Source organism: Rhinatrema bivittatum, chromosome 9 (assembly GCF_901001135.1).
Source record: "Rhinatrema bivittatum chromosome 9, aRhiBiv1.1, whole genome shotgun sequence".
Classification (NCBI taxonomy): Eukaryota; Metazoa; Chordata; class Amphibia; order Gymnophiona; family Rhinatrematidae; genus Rhinatrema; species Rhinatrema bivittatum.
Window position 1 is genome coordinate 45525566 of NC_042623.1, and position 21307 is coordinate 45546872.

The 21307-nt window shown below is 43.3% G+C and overlaps 1 protein-coding gene across 2 annotated transcripts in view; it reads right to left on the reverse strand.

The window, feature by feature from the left end:
• The window catches only part of ATXN7L1 (ataxin 7 like 1), a 265888-nt gene that overhangs the window by 231032 nt on the left and 13549 nt on the right, over positions 1 to 21307 (reverse strand). Inside the window, exon 3 of one of the 2 annotated variants that reach the window (XM_029615630.1) lies at positions 12818 to 12859. The exons of the other annotated variant lie outside the window; for it this stretch is intronic. Within the exon in view, the coding sequence (XP_029471490.1) occupies positions 12818 to 12859 (42 nt within the window). The remainder of the gene's footprint in view (positions 1 to 12817; positions 12860 to 21307) is intronic. 2 annotated transcript variants of the gene reach the window in all.

Here is a 21307-nt window from a genome sequence, read left to right on the forward strand (position 1 = left end):
ATTGACACTTTCAACTAGGTTTGGGTTTCAGGGTTTATTTGGTTCATAGACCTGAAGTAATTGGTTGAATTTTATGAACAAATATAACATGAAGCCTTATAAAAAGATACCCTCTTTACATTTCTCAATTTTTGCTTCCTTTGCAGGAGGAAGGATTGATATTTTCCTGTATCTTCCCTCTTTAATCCCTTACCCGACAGTATATGCTTAATTTCCTTACTGGAAGAAGACCCAAGTAGGATCAGCAGCATCACTCTTCTACCAGCAGGGGTCACTCAATCGCAGCAGGCACCTACTCTGCCTCTGAAAAATGCCTAAGCTTTGACTTGTCCAGAAGGCCAGAAGATAAAATCAAATCTTCTGTGCCACTGCATGCAGTACTGTGGCCAAGCCACAAGTTTATTCCTTGTTGGTTGTCTTTAATGTAATTTTATTTTTGGTAGACTAAAAAGGCATTGTATTTCTTTGTTCTGAACTTAAGTTTTACTGAATCATGACAGGTTACCTGGTTATAATATGCAGTAATGCTGCCATCTGGAGTATTACGTCTCATGTTAAGCTATCTACCGTGAACCCTAGATAAAATTCAGACCCAAGTGCACAGAATCTAAAATTGAAATCTTAGGCCTAAAAGGAAAGCTTGCAATGCTGTTTGGTACCTGAATGTCTTGTCCATGGCCAAGGGGATTAAAAAACAAAACAAAACAAAAACACAGATGGGAAAAGCCATCCATAAAAAAACCCCAAAAATGTGACAATAGTGGCGGAACCCTAAAATTAAAGGCACAGCATTCCTCCCCATTTCCACAGACGGGTATTTTAGGAGATAAACTCTGCTGGAAGTATTCACATTGCAATACCAACGTTATAAAACCGATGCTGTATACTGCCGTGCAGAAGACCTATGTTAGAGACCCCAGACCAGGATTCTGCTCCCCGGGCTGGCTAAGGGAATATCTGCCATCATTCAACAGTAACACTTCATTGCCAGAATTGGGGTCCACGGCAACCCCATCCCAGAGGGAATCATGATTTGTGGCCCCTGCTCAGGGTTGTGCTGCAATGACTGTGCTGTGCTGGGTTGGGTTGAGAGAGAGAAACAAAATAGGTGGAAAAAGCCCAGGTAGTTGCAAATGAGAATTTTAATGGTTCTGACAGAGCCATGAAACCAAAGCAGCAGGCTGAAACTGCCGGGCCAAATGGAAAATAATGGATAAAATGAAATGTATTTCAAATCTCCAAAATGTCCAGTTAAGGTAATTTGTGGAAAATGAGCTCTCTGCCAAACATGGTACTTATACCCATAAAAAAAAACATAATACTGGGAAAAGCCAGGATATATCACTAATGTCATCTATATCGTTCTTACAGAACAACATGAATCTTCGTGTTGCACATCAAAATGCTCTTTTCTACAGCTGGCTCCAAAATACTGTTTACATTCCAAGAGACTTTACAAATACTTTTTAACAGGATGTTACAATAATCTTACCAGACCCTTTTTTTTTGGGTGAGGGGATATGAGAATGGGATTAAGAAGAGAAGGAAGCACCAGAGAAACAAAATTCATAGTGAATGACAAAGTTTGGGCTCTTGAAATTCTACCATCCAAAGGCTGAAATCATATCATCGCAACTACAACTCCCACCATCCACTATCGCAATCAAATATAAAGTCATACAAGTCAAACTATATCCTCCTTCCAGCTCCCTATCAATATTATATTCTTTTCTAACGTCTTTTCTGTTTTACTAAGAGATCAAAAACTAATATTAATCACAAAGTTAAAAAAAAAAAAGAGAGACAAGTCTTCTCTAGTTTCCCCATTCGTTTCCACAGTGAACACTCCAGGGCACAACACAAGTATTGTTTTCCAATAAATTATGGCTGCAGCTCCTGCAGAGTCAAATGATATCTGAGCCAACATGATTCCTTTGTGATATCCTCAAGCGCTGAAATGCTTGATGAATTTTTGTACCTTCCACTGAAAATCAACACCTTTGCCTGGCCTTTCCACGTTCTCCTGGGTGTTTTCTTCGTGTGTTGGCTGTGGAGCCATTCTGGATTCCTTGGATTTCTGACAGAGGAAGAGCAGGAAGTCTTTCTTGAAGCTTCCCCTCTACATTCCTTTTCCAGGTTCTTTCAGTTTAATAATCAGTTCACTTTCGTCATTAAGCGGCGAGCACCTGTCCTGGTAAACCTGTTTCTAAATCCTATTTCAAGGTTTTCTAGTTGAACGTTACCACTGGCCATACCTCTCTCTCTCAGCCACACTTATTGCCACAAGGCTAAGAATACTAGAATTTTTTCTTGAGTTACAAAGACTACGTCAACGGTTCCCAAGCCTGCCGACCAATTCTAAATCCTCTGCGTTTCTGCGGCACGTTTTAGATAATGTTTACTGAAAAAAAATGTAGTAAATTGCAGTGAAGCAAAATAGGAAAAATGTTTGAAAATTGTAATTGCTTTTAGGTACTCATCTTCACCACATGTGTGGCATAAAAACAAACATATAAACCTCTTATGTCCTTTAGGAATAAGACATTAACACTATGTTACTGTGTTAAAAGGTCTTTCCTTGAGTGGATTTGAAACAATGGGCTCATTATGTCAATCCTATTCTTGACATCAAAGTACCATATTATAGACTGAAAGCAAGAAAAATTCATCTCATCCAGTTTTCGTCAGATTGCAGAGCATTCCCTGCAATTTGCTATTAGATTCTAGAAGTAATTATCATCACTGCTTACTGCGACAGCTCCTATCCCCTTTTTAAAAAGGTGGCAATCTACTGGATGCAACAAATCAACTGGGCTGAAAGAATTATTATTTTTTTTAAAGTATGCATTCCTAAGCTGCACTTATATCAAGTAATTAAAAACATAAATATTTAGGTCTTATAAAGAGAAACTAGATGAACAATCAGAAGAACCCTCGTTACCCTCAGTGATGGCACTCCAAGCTCTGGAATTCATTACTGGAGGATGTGGTTAAGGCAGTTAGCGTAACTGGGTGTAAAAAAAGGTGTGGACAAATTCCTGATGGAGAAGTCAATAAACTGTTATTAACCAGGTAGACTTAGGGAATAGCCACAACTTATCACTGTACAATAGCAAACATGGGATCTATTTACTGTTTGGGATGTTGCCAGGTACTTGTAACCTAGATTGGCACCTGTTAGAAACAGGATGCTGGGCTTGATAGACCCTCGGCCTGACCCAATATGGCAAGTTCTTATGTTCTTAAGCCCCCACAGAGTTGACCAGGGAGCCACAAAACTCCACAGCTGCTCAACACTTGGTAATTGGAGATCATCCAGTGCCCAGCACCTGAAAGTAAGCCTTGAATGTAAAGAGTTACATTTAGAAATTACTCTTTTTTTGATGCTGTATGGCACTATAATGAACACTTATAATATCCCCCTGTAGAATGTCAGCTTATCTGGCCTCTTGAGCTTTGGAAGAATTATTTAGTGTGTTTCAGCCTAAGTGTCCTAACTTATAAGAGAAACACACTGAAAACAAAGTTTATGCATTAAATTTATGCTTGCCTCTTAAGAGTTACTGCGCTCAGGCAAGGCTCCGAACCAGGGAAGCCAGGGATCAAATCCCACTGCCACTCCTTGTGACCTTGGGGAAGTCACTTTACCTTCCATTGCCTCAGCTACAAACCTAGACTGTGAACCCTCTGGGTACACGGAAATACCTCATGTACCTAAATGTAACTCACCTTCAGCTACCAATGGTAAAGCATGAACGAAACCAAAACTTGCACACCCTTATCCCCTCCCCCCGTGAATCTGGCGTTTGTGAAAGGCGCAAGGCTAACAACACAGGAAGCTATGGTTTGCCATTTAGCCCCAGAACTGATATAGCACAGGCAGGAGCATAAGATTCCCCCATGCTACCTTGCAAACAAGTTGCAACTCTACTCTTGCCTCCTCAATTCTCTTGGCCCTCTGCCAAGACTACCAATAATGGTTCCAACTGGTGCCAAATTATTACAATGGTGGTTTTTCCTCTAACACGGGACACCTGTCCACTAGGAACCAAACCGAAACCAACAACTCGTTCCATGCAGGTCACCAAAGAACTTCCAGCTGACAATGACTGTTGTTCACCCCTGTCCTGAGCTAGATTTTGAATCAGTTTACTTTTATTTTATTATTTATATACTGTTCTTCCTAGGAAGATCAGGGCAGTTTACAGGATTAAAAAAAAAAACAAAAAACCATACATAGTATGCTAGTACAGATGATAATATACACAGTACAGAAACAATGGAATTGTCACTTCTCTGGTTCAACATATGCAACACAAGACTATTTGATATCAAGTGCTGTTGCATAAAAAGTCCAAGCTTTTAAGATTTTCTTGAAAGACGAGGTCAGTTGTCATTCTTAGGGATTCAGGCATTGCATTCCAAAGCCTCGAGCCAGCTATGGAGCGTGCTCTATCACGGACTTCACCAAGATGGGCTCGGAATACTGAAGCCACCTCTAACCATCTACTGATCTCAGCGCTCTTGGAGGAGCACAGCACAGAAGTGTAGTTTTGCTCCTAGCCAAACAGCATCTTCACTGGTGAGAATTTTATGGATCAGTGTTAATATTTTATAATGTATGCAGAACTGAAATTGGAAGCCAGCGGAATGAAAACAGCGCTGATGTAATATGACCACATTTTTTCAAACCAGGCAGAACCCAGGCCCAATGGCACTGCGCCAATCCTCTAAGACAGCCACACTTATAAATAAAAGGAGTGAACATGGGCTGTGACGGGATATCCATTGCGAACAGCAGAATGTACAGCCCAAACAAGGAGGTCAAAAATTGCATCCTGAATTTGTCATATAATTAACCTTTGTTGTTGCCGATTACAGTGCCACATGATGCATTAAATTATATTACTATATTGTAACTGTAACTCCTTATCTATTAATCTATATATAAATCATCAGTCAGAAAAACAGATGAGTTCCTACACCTTTAGACAGAAATGCGTGAGCACAAAATTTACTTATAATCAGTGCTCCAGCACTGGAAGGAACTCCGTGCATCTGCCAATATAAATTGGTCTTATCAGACAGATGAGTTCATCTTAAGGTTTAGTACAAACCTTCAGATTTTTCTATCAGCAACAAGAAGAAAAATGCTCATTTTTCTCTCCAGATATTTTGGCTTAGAAACCAATTTGCCTGGTCTTGGAATGTCGAGCTATGATAATATGCAGTTCTTCCAATCAATATGGCAGGCAATCTGGTGATAAGCAAAAAAGGTGCCACCATTACACAAAATGGTGTCAGAAATCAGAGCTGGATGCCACTGCTCTGCCCGACACCTTTAATCCTTTGTTGAGTGCTTCAAATCAATCTGTTCTGGCCTAGCAGAAAATCTTTCAATCCTGCAGGGAACAGCTGTCAGTCTTAACGACAATGGCCGTGATTAGCAGGAGCAGCAGAGTTCTATTATTGCAAGGGTAACGTGCGATAAGAAGTAGGGTTTGCAGTATTGTAGTAGACAGGAAGAACGGGCAGACTAGATGGGCCCTGAGGTCTGTATTTGCTGTCCGGATCTATATTTCAGTTGCAGTTGGTACTAAAAGTTAAGATCGGTTATCCTCCAAGTGAGCAGAAGTGGTATACAATGAGGTCAGGTGAAAGGAAAGCTTTCACAATATGAACAGCAGATATCAATTATGCCATGCTAGTAGTCCATGAGACTGCATTAATGGATGTGAACGCTTAGGCTATAAAACTGGAGTGCTGTGCTCTCTTTCAAAACAGTTCAGTTTCTAGTATCACAGCCATAATGACCGGCAGGGGAGGCCTATTCAGACTCTTAATGACTGGCTTGGCCTCTGGCGCTTAACACACCCCTTCATTAACAGACAAGGAACGCCTGAACTGTAGGTCACCGATACTACTGTAAGCGATCAAATAAAAAAATAATTACCAAACAAATGATTGGAGGGGCTTAGCATTGCTGTGGTAATTTGTGTTTTGTTCGCAGGGGCTTTTTTTTTTTGTCCCTTTCTGTACCGTAGTCAATGGAAGAGGAGAATTACCATACCAATGTTCCATTAGATTTACAAGTCCCGTACCCTTGGGGAGCAGTACCAGGGGCTCACGTCAAGTTCTGTTCATTTCAGCTTCTAGTGCCCATTACAAGGCCGCTCCTCTACGGAAAGAAGTACCAGAGCAATAAAAGGACGGATCACTTCACCCTCTTCAGTTTTCAAACGAAACACATTTTTCTCACTGTAAGACTTAACACCGTGTGTTACATTTAAAAAAAAACAAAACAAAAAACCATCATCATCTGCACAACAAATACAGCATTCAGTCTGATCCCAGGTGAAAGGTAGGTTACTGTCTTCACTGAGGTCTACAGATTTTTAACTGGTTTAAACTGCAATTCACTTGTATATTCCAGCATCAGCCTTATTGTGTTCTGCACTGACCTGGCGAAGGGAGCACAGCTCAGAGGAACGAGTCACAAATGTATTGTTAGCCCACTATTTAAGGTATCGCCTGCAGCTTGTTCATTGACCTTAATTTCTACATGAACTGAATTAAGAAATTAAAACCACTTTATAGTCACAGCTAAGGGCTCTCTGTTTTCAAAAGGAAAAGCGACGAGGGGAAAAGAAAAAAAAAAAAAAAAACCACCTTCTGAAAGTAAATTCCCTGCTCAAAATAATAATAATAAAAAAAAAAGTTGGCCAGCTTAAAACGCCGCTGTGTGCGGTGAGCAGGTTGCGCTGAGTCTGTGCTGGGTGGGGGAACTGTCAATTAAAGTTAGCTTTTTTTTTTTTTGGCAAATTCGAGACCAGCTTCCTAGTTCCACAGTCAAAGGCCCATGCAGATTCTACCCTGCAGCAGCAGACAGACTCCGCCAGCACTCGGAGCGTCGCCTGAGAGGCAAACCAGCGTGTGCTACATTTCTTGCACCCCAAGCAGAGTCTTCCCCTTTGAAAATTATTCCCGGAACAAAAAAAAAAAAAAAAAAGGTTTACTTTTCACACAGCCGTAAAAGAAAACTTCCTGTTGCTTTCTCATTAACTCCACAAGATTTCACCACTAAATTATTCGCCAGAGGAAAGTTCTGGACATCCTCAGTAACAAGCCATGGCTTCTGGAGTGCCACTGCCTGAACTGCAGAGCAGTCAGGGTGCTACGGTTTTGTGCTAAATCCCTGTGGGTGTTCTTATTTCAACCTCAGCTAAGTTTGTGCATAAGCCAGGCTACAAGATGCCTCTTTAAAAACGGTTCACAGGCACCACGTTTTGCTATTTCTTGATGTGGTCTGGAAAACGTTTGTGGGCCACCGCTGGAACTAAGCTACTACAGTCATTATTAAATGTACCACTACGAGCCAAAGCGTCAAATTGCCTGCTGCTCGGCTTAACTGGCCCTTGTTTTTAAGCTCAGTTTCTATATTGCTAAATTGAAAAGTGTTTTAAAGTGTTAGACTTTCATCCTTTAAAGAAGGGGGGGTCAGCATATATAAACATTCGTCTACTCAATTGCATTCCCGGCTTTCTTCTCTCTTCTCTGCAACGAGGACTCCTCCGTGCCTCTCCTAGGCTCTACCACCTCTAACCTGGAGGCCATTCCAAGCATCCATTACTCTTTCCTAGAAGAAATATTTTCCAATATTGCTCCCTGAGCTTCTTTTTCTAAAGCATTCTTTCCTCTGGAAAGGGTTTGCTTTTTATGCGCTATTTAAACCTTTGAGATATCCAAATGGTTCCATAATATCCCTTCCCCCCCTCCAATCTCTGCTCTTGGGTTTATCATATTTAGGTCATTAAACTTCCATCTCATAAGGTTTTGGGTGCAGACCAGTTTTGGTAGGCTCTAATCTTGCCTGCATCCTCTTGGGAGGAACCAGCCTCCACAACCGGACACAGTATTCTACGCGAGGTTTCACCCCGTGCTTCAAAAGAAAATTCGATTTCCCCCCCCTCCACGTTCGCGCTTTAGCTATTCATGATAGATACTGCTGTAACAGGCACCTGACGCAGCTCAGCACAATTCCCACCCTTATTTCTTTTCTTTACTTAGATTTAGCTCGGGCCTTTTCATTGGTATCTCTGGACAAATTACATCCAGGTACAGCAGGTATTCCCTTGTCCCCCAGAGGGCCCACAATCCACCCGAGGCAACGGAGGGTGGCGTGACCTGCGCAAGGTCACCAGGCGCGTCGGTGGGGGTTTTCAACCGGCTGCTCTAACCACTAGGCCACTCCTCCAGATTGGTTCAGATTGGCACTCAAATCCAGTACCCCCCTCAGGTATAAAATAAAAATTATAAAGACAAAATCCTTGTTTCCGTAACCGCCAAACGATTTGTGGCTACAAAAAAAAATGCTTTGGCAGCGTTGCTGCTTTAAGTCCCATTAGCCACTTTGCGCTGTCCTCGCTGCTCCTTGGGGTAGGGGGTGGACATAGCATGAGAGGTTGTGAATTAGAGCAAGCGGGTGCCTACACTGGCTACTAACCATGCTGGCAACACAACAGAGATCTTCCCATGTAGGATCTGTCCAAAAGCAACAATACTAAAAAAAATCGTCTGTCCCAAAAAGGACACAACCCAAGTCAATTAACAGGATGCTCACCAAAAAAATTCCAAGTGTGCTTCAGGGATTTTAGGCATATTTCATGACAACCAAAAGCACCTATTGGTTTTGGTTGGTTTCCTGTTTGTCCACAGTCACTTCTCCGCTGTGCTTTAACAGATTGGAAACAATTTTGGTATGAGACATTTGTAGGAAAGTGGGAAATCAAACGGAGCCCATGTGCGTTCAAAAACCGAATCTAAAATTATTATATACCCGGCGTACTTTTGCATACACGGGGTTAAGAGCACAAACTAGTCTGCTCCTGAAGGCTTCCGCCCTGCTCATGTCATGATGCTGAATGAACTGTTTGAGCTTGCTGGAGACCGAGATTCACCTACACGCGTTACACTGGAAGCATGCACTTCTCCAACTCATTACCGCAAGCGGTCCGCTCCTAGGCAGCAACTGATTTCACTGCACTTAGCTAAGCCAGTTGGGTTTTAACTGGACTTAGTGTTTCCTCCACGAGCAACAGATGGACCGACCGGTTTTTCCTTTCTTCACAAAATTAGTCTCTTTGGTGTCACTGTAATATTGCTACACCCAAGGAAATGCCACAAACCATCTTCTACCCTCTTAAAAAAAAACAACTTAATGCAGGGCCAGTCCCAATAGCTCAGAAGCATAGGTTACCCGGGACCGGTTTCTGAACCCATCTTAAGAACTTGCCATGCTGGGTCAGACCAAGGGTCCATCAAGCCCAGCATCCTGTTTCCAACAGAGGCCAATCCAGGCCACAAGAACCTGGCAAGTACCCAAACACCAAGAGAAGGTAACAGCAGCAACGTCTACTGCCTGGCTCAAGGCCCCACCAGCGCTGGGTTCTAGACAGAATGGGAGGTCAGCCAAAGTAATGTGGTGCCAGGCACACGCTAGAAGCCGGCCGAGCAAGGCTTTGGGGGGGGGGGGGAGCGGGGTGGTAGACTGGAATTCCAGTCTGTCCAGTAGCCGCTGCTGCTTTAATTTAAATTTTCCACGGGTCTGAGCCGATTGGCTCATTACACGCTAAGCCTCTAGGGAAGCAGAGGAGTTTAGGACTCCGGGGTACCAGTAACGGGCTCATTCTTGCTGCTGCCGCCGCTTCCCTCCCACAAGTACAAGCCTTGCAGGAACTTGCTAGCCGGGCGGCTGGTGGTGATGGGTGGTTACTGGGAGTTTCCTAAGTTGGTGTAGTTTGGGGGCTCGGGCACCTGTTTTGCGTTATGTAATAAAGCTGCGGCCCTGTCTGATTCCAATTTCTTGTCAGTGTTTTACTGAAGCTTTGTAAAAGGGGCGGATGCGGAGAAAGTGTACGTCCCGGCTACCCATATTACCAGGGCAAGGAGTGTGACTGCTGGGCAAGAGGAGGATAACATTGGAGAAACCCCCCCCGCACACACAAGTAACCGTGAACGGAGGCTCATTCATGGCCCGGCCACAGCACAATACAAGCCAGCTGCGATCACGCCGAGAGTTAAAAAAGCAGAAATATGCCGGCCAAAAAAAACCAAAACAAAACACCCCATAAGGAATGTAATACCCAGCTTTTCTCTATGAAAATGTTCATGAATTCACCAAAGCTTGGAAGGGAAGGGGGAGGGCAGGAGGATAAGAGGAACGTGGGTGACAGGGAAGACATGATAAAGTACAACACCACATCGTGGAAGAGTCGGAGTGCTCTGCTAGAGGAGCAGACGGGAGGCTCTCTTTTCAGATGGACAAATAACATCTGTGGGAGCTCTGAAAATTGTGCAGGGGCATCTGTCAGTAGCTAAATGCAGTCAAGATGCTCAAAAACTGTTAAGTGACAAAGGCACACGGTGTGCCGAACGAAAGTGCAATTAATCTTAGGAGAGAGCGCTCAAAATAAATAAGCTTATGGCTGAGAAAAACCCGAGCATTGCCATTTGTTAGCCCGTGTCACATGACTGCATCGAATCTCAAACGTGCAGGCCACGATCACATCCTCAGCCACTGGCCCCCCCCCCCCCCCCGACTAAAGCAGACCTGGCAATGGCTCCCACCCTATCCCAACCTGAACACCTGCCGACAAAAGGATACAAAAAGTTACAATTTTATTCTAAAACGCAAACGATCTGGAATTTTTCCTTCCCACACAACATTGTACAAGTGCAATATACTCTAGGGCAGGGGTAGGCCACTCCGGTCCTGGAGTGCCAGAAACAGGATACCCACAGCAAATATGCATGAGGTACATTTGCAGGCACTGCCTCCGCCGTACACAAACCTGCCTCATTGCACATTCACTGTGGTTATCCTGAAAACCAGACCGGCTTGTGGCACTCCAGGACCGCGCTGCCTACCTCTGCTTCAGGTTACGCTGTAAAGGATTTGGCTGCTTTTCTGGCTTTGTGCATCACGCGTCCCGGGCCAGAAACCCAACGGTGAGGTAGCTGGCAGCAACCATAAAAACCGATCAGGGCCACTAGTGTTTGGGTACTTGCCAGGTACTTGTGGCCTGCTTTGGCCTCTGTTGGAAACAGGATGCTGGGCTTGACAGACCCTTGGTCTGACCCAGTATGGCAACTTATGTTCTTAGTAGTGAAACGGATTTCTGCCACACTGTCCCCAGCAAAAGCTGGGCATGACATCCTTTAAGGTCCCGAACATCCTGTCACGTGTGATTGCCTCTATACTGTACCTTGTTAACTTGGTCGTGCATAGGATAAAGTAGGAATGCCAGATATCTTTTGTTTAGTATTTTGGGATTTTCTTTTTTAACCTGAGCGTACTGTTTAGCATCACAACCAAGAACGGCTTGCAAGAGTTGGAGGATGAAGGGAAAAAGCTGGATTGCATTTCTTCACGCCTGCCGGCGGCTATCTGTGCTCGCTGGAAGGGTCAGAGATCTGCGAGAGCACAAAAAGTACCACCCCTGTCTTCCGGCGTTCTTTTCCCCATCAACCTCTCCGTTGAAAACGGTTTGACTCCCAAGCTCGATTTTTGCCTCTCAAGACTGGCCAGAGCCGGGCCAGGACAGAGATGCGCAGAGCCACTAAGCTACGTCAAGTTGAAGAGGCCTCACAGAGATACCAAAAATAATATAAAACTTGGGATCTAGTAATACTTTTACAGAGCCCCCCCCCCACCCCTCATAATTCGAGGCCCTGAACTGTAATCTAGGTAGCTTGTGCCTAAATTTAGTGCTGGCCTGGCCTGAAGATGCTGTGGACACACTATCTAGCCACGGCCGGTCTTTGCTCAAGTGCGCCACCCAGTGGTCAAGACTCTGGGCGCCCGCGTGCCTTAGTCTGTGGGTCCTGGCCGAGGACCGGTTCTGCAAGAGCCGAGCTAGACAGAAAGGGCCAAAAGGGAAGTCCATGGGGCGGGCTTCTCCAAAGGAGGCAAAATATTAAAATGGCCGAACGGTTAACCGTTAAGTATAGTCCGACCGTTTAATCTTGAGACTCGCTATTTAACCGTTTAATATAGTAACTCCCTTGCAAGAGCAGGAGAGGAGCCTCAGAGTCCCCTGGTAGCGCGTGACACCCCCCCCCCCCCCCCCCCGCCCCCACCCCCATCTGCACCTCGCGGCTGCCGACTGACCGCAAGGCTCGAGTTCCAGCTGTGCTCCAACGCTGCGCCCTCCCATCTCCTGCTCCGCACTTGTTAACGATTAACCATTAGAATTCACTTTTTTTTTTTTAATGATATTTACATCCCTAACAGAAACCAGCCGCAACTGAGTTGGGAGCCTAAAAGGAATGGGAGAAAACCGTTCCAGAGAAAAATAAAGAGAATTCTATCAAATCTCAAAACCGCGTTATGTTCCACACCACCACTAATTATTTTAGCAAGCCTTCCACATTTAAACAAGGAATAAACCTGCATCTATTTTTCTATAAACATTTTGAAAAAGAAAAAAAAAAAAAAGTCAGTCATATTTAAAGAAAGGTTAAGAACTCACACATCTTTCAAACCCCCTCCCCCCAAAACATATTTTTAAATGCTCATCTCTATTCACATGTATGTGCACGGGTGCACTGAGGTTAAACCATTGAAGCCGATACCATGCTTTCTGTAGGTCACTATCACCAGTTAAGTTATTCCATGTGAAAGCAGGTGTTCAGCCAAGCTCACGGCTGATGTGTGTAAAAACGAGCAATGTTCGACAGCCCACGTGCACCTCTCTCCTTCTCCCCCCCCCCCCCTCCACTGCCCCTGTTCTTCACTCCTCCGCTATGTTCTACTCACGCGTCTGGCAGACGTCAACATTTCTCTCTTTGCCTTCAATATCTTTAAAAAAAAAAAAAAAAGAAACCAACATGACTCTCTTCAGACTCTGATGGCTCCAGATTTTACTGAAAGCAGAGCTATCGCAGAACACGACGGAACGAACCATAAAAACGGAGCCGAGAACACCACACGGTCTTCTGAAAAGGTCTGCCTGCGGCCAAACGCCGCTGCCATCGCCACAAAGGCAGGGTTTTTCTCCCTCTTATTTAGGGGGGGAAAAGACTGAAGGTCTTCTTTCAATACATTCAGAGTTAAAACATGATATTAAAACTGCGCGAGCAACAGACCCGGTTTAAAAAATATATATATATCAGTTTATTTTGGGAGAGTTTTGATTAAATCAAAGACTTTAAAAATATAAATCTGATTTTCATCAGTAAAGTTAAGTGAGGCTTTTTTTCAAAAAGTGTGTTTAAAATCTCTTCCAAACTTGATTACTGTAATGCTCTCCTCCTAGGGCTCCCATACTCCACTATAAAACCACTGCAAATGTTACAAAACGCCACAGCAAGACTCATCGCAAATTCCCACAAACACGATCACATCGCTCCCATCCTCAGAGACCTACACTGGGCTCCCCATCCCCTCCCGCATCCACTGAAAAACCTTGACCATAGTGCATAAAGCCATTCACGTCCACAACTCTAAATGTTAGACCTTCCTTTCTCTGCTCCCCAGTGTACCCGCCCTAGCAGAACTGCCAACAAAGGTACCATTCTCGTGCCCTCACTGAAAATAGCCCACCTCTCTTTTGTACGCGACCATGCCCTCTCGATTGCTGATCCCACCCTTTGGAACACCCTGCCACCCAACCTGCGCCTCGAACCCTGTGTGAGCAAAGTCAAAAAGAAATGAAAAACTTTTCTATTCAAACAAGCCTATCCAGAATAGACTTTACCACATGGTGTTGGATGCATTCCTCATATTGAGGTACCAGTTGTTTTTGTTTAGCTTTTCTTCATAGCTGTTCCTTGTTACCCCCTCCCAGTTCATTGTTCCCCTGTTATCATGCAATTTCCAAGCTTTTTTGTTTAATGTAAACCGATATGATGTCCACAACTAATACCGGTATATAAAAATTTCTAAATAAAATAAATAAATAAAATCTGCATTTAACACAAAACAGCTTAAGTACCAAAGATACGCTATGCAATTAGAGCTTTAAATAAATACAAAAAAATGAATGTGCTAAATCCATGAATGCCTACCAAAAACTTCCGCCTCAAAGACTGATGTGCTCTGATCCTTCCTATAGGACTCTTATCACCTAACGTTTGTGGCTAAACCACTATAAACAGGCCTCAAGAGATCATGCACTGTCTTGATTATGATCTCGCAGGAGGGACTCTGCCATTGGGTGTAGTGGACTGGTAAGGGAAGTCATTGCGGGCTTTGGACTGGACCCAGTTCTCATTCAGAGGACACCACCTCACAGCACGTAAACCCAGAGCATGTTATATAAAACGGCAGCCTTGCAACTAGTATCCTTCATTAAAATAATAAATAAATAAATAAATAAATAAAAAGGGCAAAGGGAAAAATTAGTTAAAACCAATGACTGAGTCCAAGCTTTCGGATTTAAATTAATCGGCTGGGGTGAGAAGGCAGATTACTGTTACCCTTTCCTTTTAACTCCCCCGCCAGATGGTGGACCCTTTGTGGATGGTTCTTAAGGAAGTCTCCTTCGAAGTTTAACTCCAGAGGCAACTGCAGTACTACTGCTGAGGCAGCAACTCGCTGCCTTGGAGATCAGAGTGCACTGCCTTCTCGGGAGTGCACAGCTCCACTGGCCCCAATCAGTCAGGAGACAAACTGTAGCACACGGCACTTGCTGCCTGAACCATGAAGTTATCCCACTTCCGTTGCTACATTAAGGCGCCGCTGATTTTTGTATGTGCTAGGGAAGCGGTTTACAAACTAGTCCCTGGGACCCTCCCGGCCAGTTTGATTTTCAGAATAGACCTAATGAATATGCATAAGATGTTTGTAAACACTAATGCTAGGAAGTAGGCTAATGTAAGCACACATCTCTCTCATGCATGTCCATTGGAAATACCCTGAAAACTAGACTGGCAAGGAAGATCCCGAGGACTGGTTTGAAAAGCACTACTCTATGGTACAGCTAAGCCAAGGACTGCCCCCCACCACAGGATTTTAAACTATTTATTTACATGTATCCTATCAGCATTGGCTAGCCCAGACCTCAGAAAAGGCAGAGGACGAGAGAAAAGAGAATCATCAAATACCTACTGACAACATTGTGACCAACACCTACCCACCCGCAACACTGGACTAATAATTACCAGACAAGTGAACAAGAAACCCTCGATGATCCACAACCTTATAAATAAATTTAAAGACATCTTTAGGGATAATTGAAACATGGTTAGATGAGACAGGTGGAGTCATGTTGCACAAACTCTGCTCAGAGGACTTCTCCATTCTACACAAAAACCAGATCAGGAATGGCAATCCTATCCAAAAACACTCTCAAGCTTGGCAAAATCCTTCTCCCTCAGACACTGGAATTAGAGTGCTTACTAGCCCAACTAGGAGGTAAGAAGCCATTAGGGCTGTTAGTGGTCTATCCAAGAATTAATAGGTCATCCACGGGAGAACTACTGGTTAGAACTCATCGCTGGTCCAATGCTAAAACTCCCAAACCTACTGATCATGGGAGACTTTAACCTATATATATAAAACCCAACGACATACGTAAGCTCAACCCCCTTCAAGCATTCTAGAGATATGGGACTCATTTTTCCCAGTAAACAAGAGCGCATCACAAAAGTTCTGTCCAACCTATACCCAACAACCTGCACTCTTGACCCTTGCTCATTCAAGTTAATGAATCTAGCAAGCAGGAGCCTTAAAATATGGGCATCCGGAACTGTATTTATTTATTTAAAATTATTAATATACAGTTTTTACAATAAAAGTATCGAACAAAGCGGTTTACAATAAAATAAAAATAACGAGTATAGGAAAAAAGAAAGAAAAATTACCAACATAAAATTATAAATAAACTAGACTAAGTTAAAATTAAGAATTAAAATAGAAATCAAAGAGGAAGGAGTACAAAGAACAGTTAAGTCCTGAGAATATCTAAGCATTGAAAGGTGGAAGGGTTAAATGTGTTCTGTTTGGGACGTGGCAAAAGCTTTTGAAAATAGATAGGTTTTTAGCGATTTTTTGAATTTCTTGGAGTTTGAAATTTGACGAAGCGTGGTCGATAAAGAGTTCCATAATAGTGGACCTGCAACAGAAAAAGCCTTTTTCCTAGTAATGTCTAATCTTGCCAAACGTACAGAAGGGATGTCTAATAAATTTTTGTTTAGTGATCTTAAGTGCCTAGATGGTTTATAAATCCGAAGAATTGAGGATGGATTATGTAAAAGTGAATGAATAATAGAGAGTATCTTGTAAAGGATTCTGAATGTAATGGGTAACCAATGCAGAGAAAACAGAATTGGTGTAATGGGATTTTTTTTTGAGGGTGAACCAAGCAAGATACGAGCAGCTGAATTTTGTATAAGTTGTAAAGGTCAGATTGCAGAGTCTGGGAGATCTAGGTAGAGCGCGTTACAGTAATTGAGACTGGAGAAAATTAAGGATTGGAGGACCATACGGAAGTCGCGGAAGAAAAGGAGAGGACGTAGGCGCTTGAGCATATGCAATTTAAAAAAAGGAGTTTTTGACAATTAGGGAAATGTGTTGTGATAAAGACAGATCTGTGTTTAGTAATGCACCTAAGTTTCAAAAGATGGCTACCCACAAACTTTAAAAAAATTTTGCAATTCAGCCATTCCTAAAACAAGTCACCCTGGATCCAGACAAACCAGAAAACTACGATCCGGTGTCTAATATCCCAGTACAATTGCATGGAACTGACCGGCTGACAGAAAGTGGTTGGACTGATCCAGAAAAGGCCATGGATCAGAAACAGTCCTCTATTTAGATCCAGAGATAGAAACCTGGCAGCAGCTGAGTGCTACTGGATTTCTCCGCAGCATTTGCTAGTCTTGATAGCATGATTTTGTGATCTGCAGTATCAACGGGTCACACTAAGGGGCAAGGTCATAGCCTGGTCCAACTCCTTTCTGTCCGATAGACAACAAGTTGTAAATTTCACCAATACCTCGTCAACACCCTGAATCTTAAACTGCGAGTCCTCCAGCGCTTGGTATTATCCACCGTACTTTTCAACAGATCCCTAAAACCACTGGCACTTCTGATCCAAATCTTTGATATAAAAGTATACATTTCTGTGAATGATGTTCAGCTCATACTATCAACGGATCCGGACACAAAGTCAGCTCTAGGGCAACTGGCACCCTGAGTGAAAATTTAACTCCCCACCGGCTATTCAGCATAACAGGCAATGCCAGAGGTACCCAGAGCACCCTCAGGTAAGTTAGTTGATGTCTTTGGGTAGGGCATGCTGGGGAGTTGCCTGAAGTACCATATCCTGAGGGGGTACTCTGGGCACCGCTGGCATTGCCTGTTATGCTGAATAGCCAGTGGGGAGTTAAATTTTCACTCAGGGTGCCAGTTGCCCTAGAGCTGACTTTGTGTCCGGATCCGTTGATAGTATGAGCTGAACATCGTCCACAGAAATGTAGGCTTTTATATCAAAGGTTTGGATCAGACGTGCCAGTGGTTTTAGGTATCTACTGAAAAGTACGCCAGCCAAGAATGGACAAAAACACAACAAACTCGAACTAAATAAAAACAAAGAGTAGATCCTTTGGATACAACACACACACAGACAAGTCTCCAACTTGAAAATTCCATTCGAAACCTATAAGCTCACGCTAAATTCATAAGTAGAGAGACTCAGAACTCGCCAAGCTCTTACAAATCTAGGCAACAGTAAAGAGCTGCCACTTTCAACTCCTAACTTGCAAAGACTGTACCCTTACATCGAAAAGAAGACCCTAACCATAATAGTCCATGCCACAGTAACTTCATGGCGAAGCTACTGAAATGCACTGTACAAAGATCTAACATAGGGCTTCCCAAACTGTGGGTCAGGACCCCAAAAGAGGGTCACAAAATCTTCAGCTGCGGGTGCCCAAGTGCCTCAAATGGCAGCAGCCTTCAGGTGCCAACAGCAACATTAGCAATGGACGTCAGCATGGAACCTGTGAGCCAGCACATGCTCACAGGCCCTGCAGTGGCACTGCCCTTGCTTTTGTGGTAGCAGGATGCCCTGCTCAAGGAGGGATCAAGGCTGCTGCAGGGCCCATGAGCTTGCACTAGCCTAAGGAGCTCCTGATTACTTTCATTAGTAATGCTGCTGCCACTTGCAGATCAGTCAGGTTTGGCACAGCCATGAGGGGAGGGGACAGTGTGCATGGGTCACTGGATGTTGCCACTACTACTTTCTTCTCACCCACCCACTGAACCTACCCAGGTGAAAAATGTTGCCCCTAGAAGATGAGATGAGAGAGCGGATGAGAAGATCCATTGAAGGTTACGAGAAGGACTTGGGGGTGAGAGAAACTCAGCAGAGAGAATGTGAAACGGGCTGGAGGGAACTGGTTGGAAAAGGAGTGGAGGTTGAGAGAGGAGGCCTGGTGGAGGTTGAGAGAGAAGACCTGCCAGAGAGAGTGGGGGATGATAGGGAATCAACTGAAATGCAGGGAAGGTGAGGATTGAGACATCTTTTCTATAACCATGATTTCCGTACTATTGTCAAGCACCAGTCTTTCCTCTTATTGATTACTGTAACGGCCTCTATCTGGGCCTTCCGTCAAAATCACTGCATCCACTGCAACTACTACTAAACTCTGCTGCGCGATTGAACACTGGAACCAAGCGACATGAACATATCACTCCGGTGCTTAACGGTCTGCATTGGTTGCCAGTTCAACAGCGAACTATCTACAAGATCGGGATGACAATCTTTAAATAAATCAACTCCAATGCTTTACTGAAAATATATGAGCCGTCTCATCAGATGAGATCTTCTCAACGAGGACTGCTTGATGTGCCTTCGGTTAGACTTGCTCGCCTTACCACAAGGGATTCTGCTTTCTCGGTCGCAGCCCCTATATTCTGGAACTCCTTACCTATGGAACTCAGAATGTCAGACTGCATAATAAAGTTTAAACTTCTTTTTAAAAGTTTCTTAGTAAAACAGGCATTTGATTAAGAACTTCAGTATTAACCCTCCCATGTAATGTGGTTGCTTGAGATATTATGTCATTTTATGTTTTGTTTTTTTGTATTATTACGAATGTTCTATTTTGTTTGTACATTGCTTAGGCCATTTGTATTAAGCAATAAATACATTTTAATAAATGAAATAGATGAACTGAAAGGAGGAGTGATTGTCTGAAGGGGAACCTCACTGCTGCTAATTTGTTTTGGTTGCCTTCTGGGGTCATATGAATTTTCAAATGGTAAAATGGGGATCACATTGGCTAAAAGTTTGGGAAGCCCTGGTCTAACATAGAAGGCCCTCCACAAACTCCATATAATACAAAACCGCGCCACGTGTCTGGTAGAAGGATGCAAGTCAGATGACCGCATCACACCTATCCTACACAAATACACTGGCCACCAATATGAAATTCCAAAAAAAAAAACCCCCAAAAAAAACAAACCTTTGATTCTGACATTCAAGGCTCCAAGAAGAGACAGGCCATCCTTTTACATTGCCCTCCAGACTACTAAGATACTCACTTGTCTCCTCGATATCAATTCCATCAAAAAGGAAACAGATCCTCCTCTGCAGGAGCAGCGCTCAAGAGCTCTCACAAATACATGACTACTCCCACTTCAGGAACTAAATAAAAGCCTGGCTCTTCTGAAAGGCCTTTAATGCCCCAACCCAGATCTCAAAACTGCTAAAGTCATTAAGGAGAAACTGCCTGGCATCACCTTAAATGTGCTGCAATAAACTAATAAAGCTTTGCCACACTGTTATTTTTTTTGAGTTAGCCACTACTATTTCTACTGGGTTGCTGGTGCAGCTTAGAAAGTTAATCCTGAGGTACCTTTTTATTGTTCAATTGTAATGTCATTTTTGCTGCCATTCTAATTCCACTGTAAAGCTGCACGTGACCTCCGTCTGTATGCTGCGAACAGCTTTGGGCGAATTTCATATTCAAAAAGGTGGGTACTAAATCCAAGCAACAAATAAATAAAACCGTAACACATTCTGGAAAGGATGTTCATGCACTCCTGACTGGACATCATGGGAGAATATAATAGCATCTGCTACATGCAAGCATCTCCTGGATGTTAACATTCAACCTAGATCATCGTAGAGTGTGTGAGTGAGAGAGTGTGACAGAGGGAGGGTGCATGCATGCGTGTGTGTGTGTATGAGACAAGGAACCTAAGTATGTGTAAAAGCGAGGGCCTGTCTCAGTGAATAAGCTTGGGGCTGGGGCTGGGGCCTGGACCACAGGGAGAGTGAAAGGCAGAAGGTTTGCCTAGGGCCCCTACTACCCTTGCATCGGCCCTACCATCCCCCCACCCCGGAGAACAATCCTGTCAAAACACACAATTATACATCATACTTTTATACTGTAAACTCTAAATTAATATTCAAATTCTGGTGTCACTTTAGTAACTGCAAAACAAACTTTCTCCACTGCCAGGCCCATTGAAGTAGTACAAACATAAGAAAACAAGATGGGCCATGCTGGGTTAGACCAAAGGTCCTTCGAGCCCAGCATTCTGTCTCCAGCAGTGGCTAATGTGGGTCATTAGGAAGTATTCAGCGGATCCCAAAGAGTGAGAAACAACTCCCAGGGATAAGTGGTGTCTTTCCCAAGTCTACCTGGCTAATAATTGTTTATGGACTTTTCTTCCAGTAACTTCTCAGACTTCTTTTAAATCCCGCTATGCTAGATGCCTTGATCACGTCCTCCAGCCATGAATTCCACGGTTTTCTTGTGCACTTAGTAAAAACAATTGCTCCAAATTGTTTTAAATCTGCTACCCTACAAAAGTCATTCAGGACCTATAGAGCAAACCTTTAACAGCACTAATTCCCAGAATGCACACAGCAAGGTAAAGACAGAACTGCAAATATATTACACCATGCCCTAGAACACTAATACACCTTCAACTTGAAAAACAGAATAAGTTGATCTGTTATAGATCCCTACACACAACAAACTGACCTTTACCTAATACAGAGTAAGTGACTGCAAACTAGAAACAGAAATATGTTGACAAAAATTAAACGTGAACCCCCAAGAAGCCAATCTTCGTATGCAGTACAACACTGGAAAACAAAAACAGAAATGCATTTCCTCCTGTACTGAGTAAAATAAAAAGACAGAGATGCACATTCTCATTAAATTGAAAATAAAATGCTTTTTTCTATGCTTGTTGTCTTATTGTTGTCTATGTTTGGCATCTTATTTTTTTTATTGCAATGGACCCGAATTCTCTTCTGTTTTCCTCTATCTTCTCTTATATATTTTT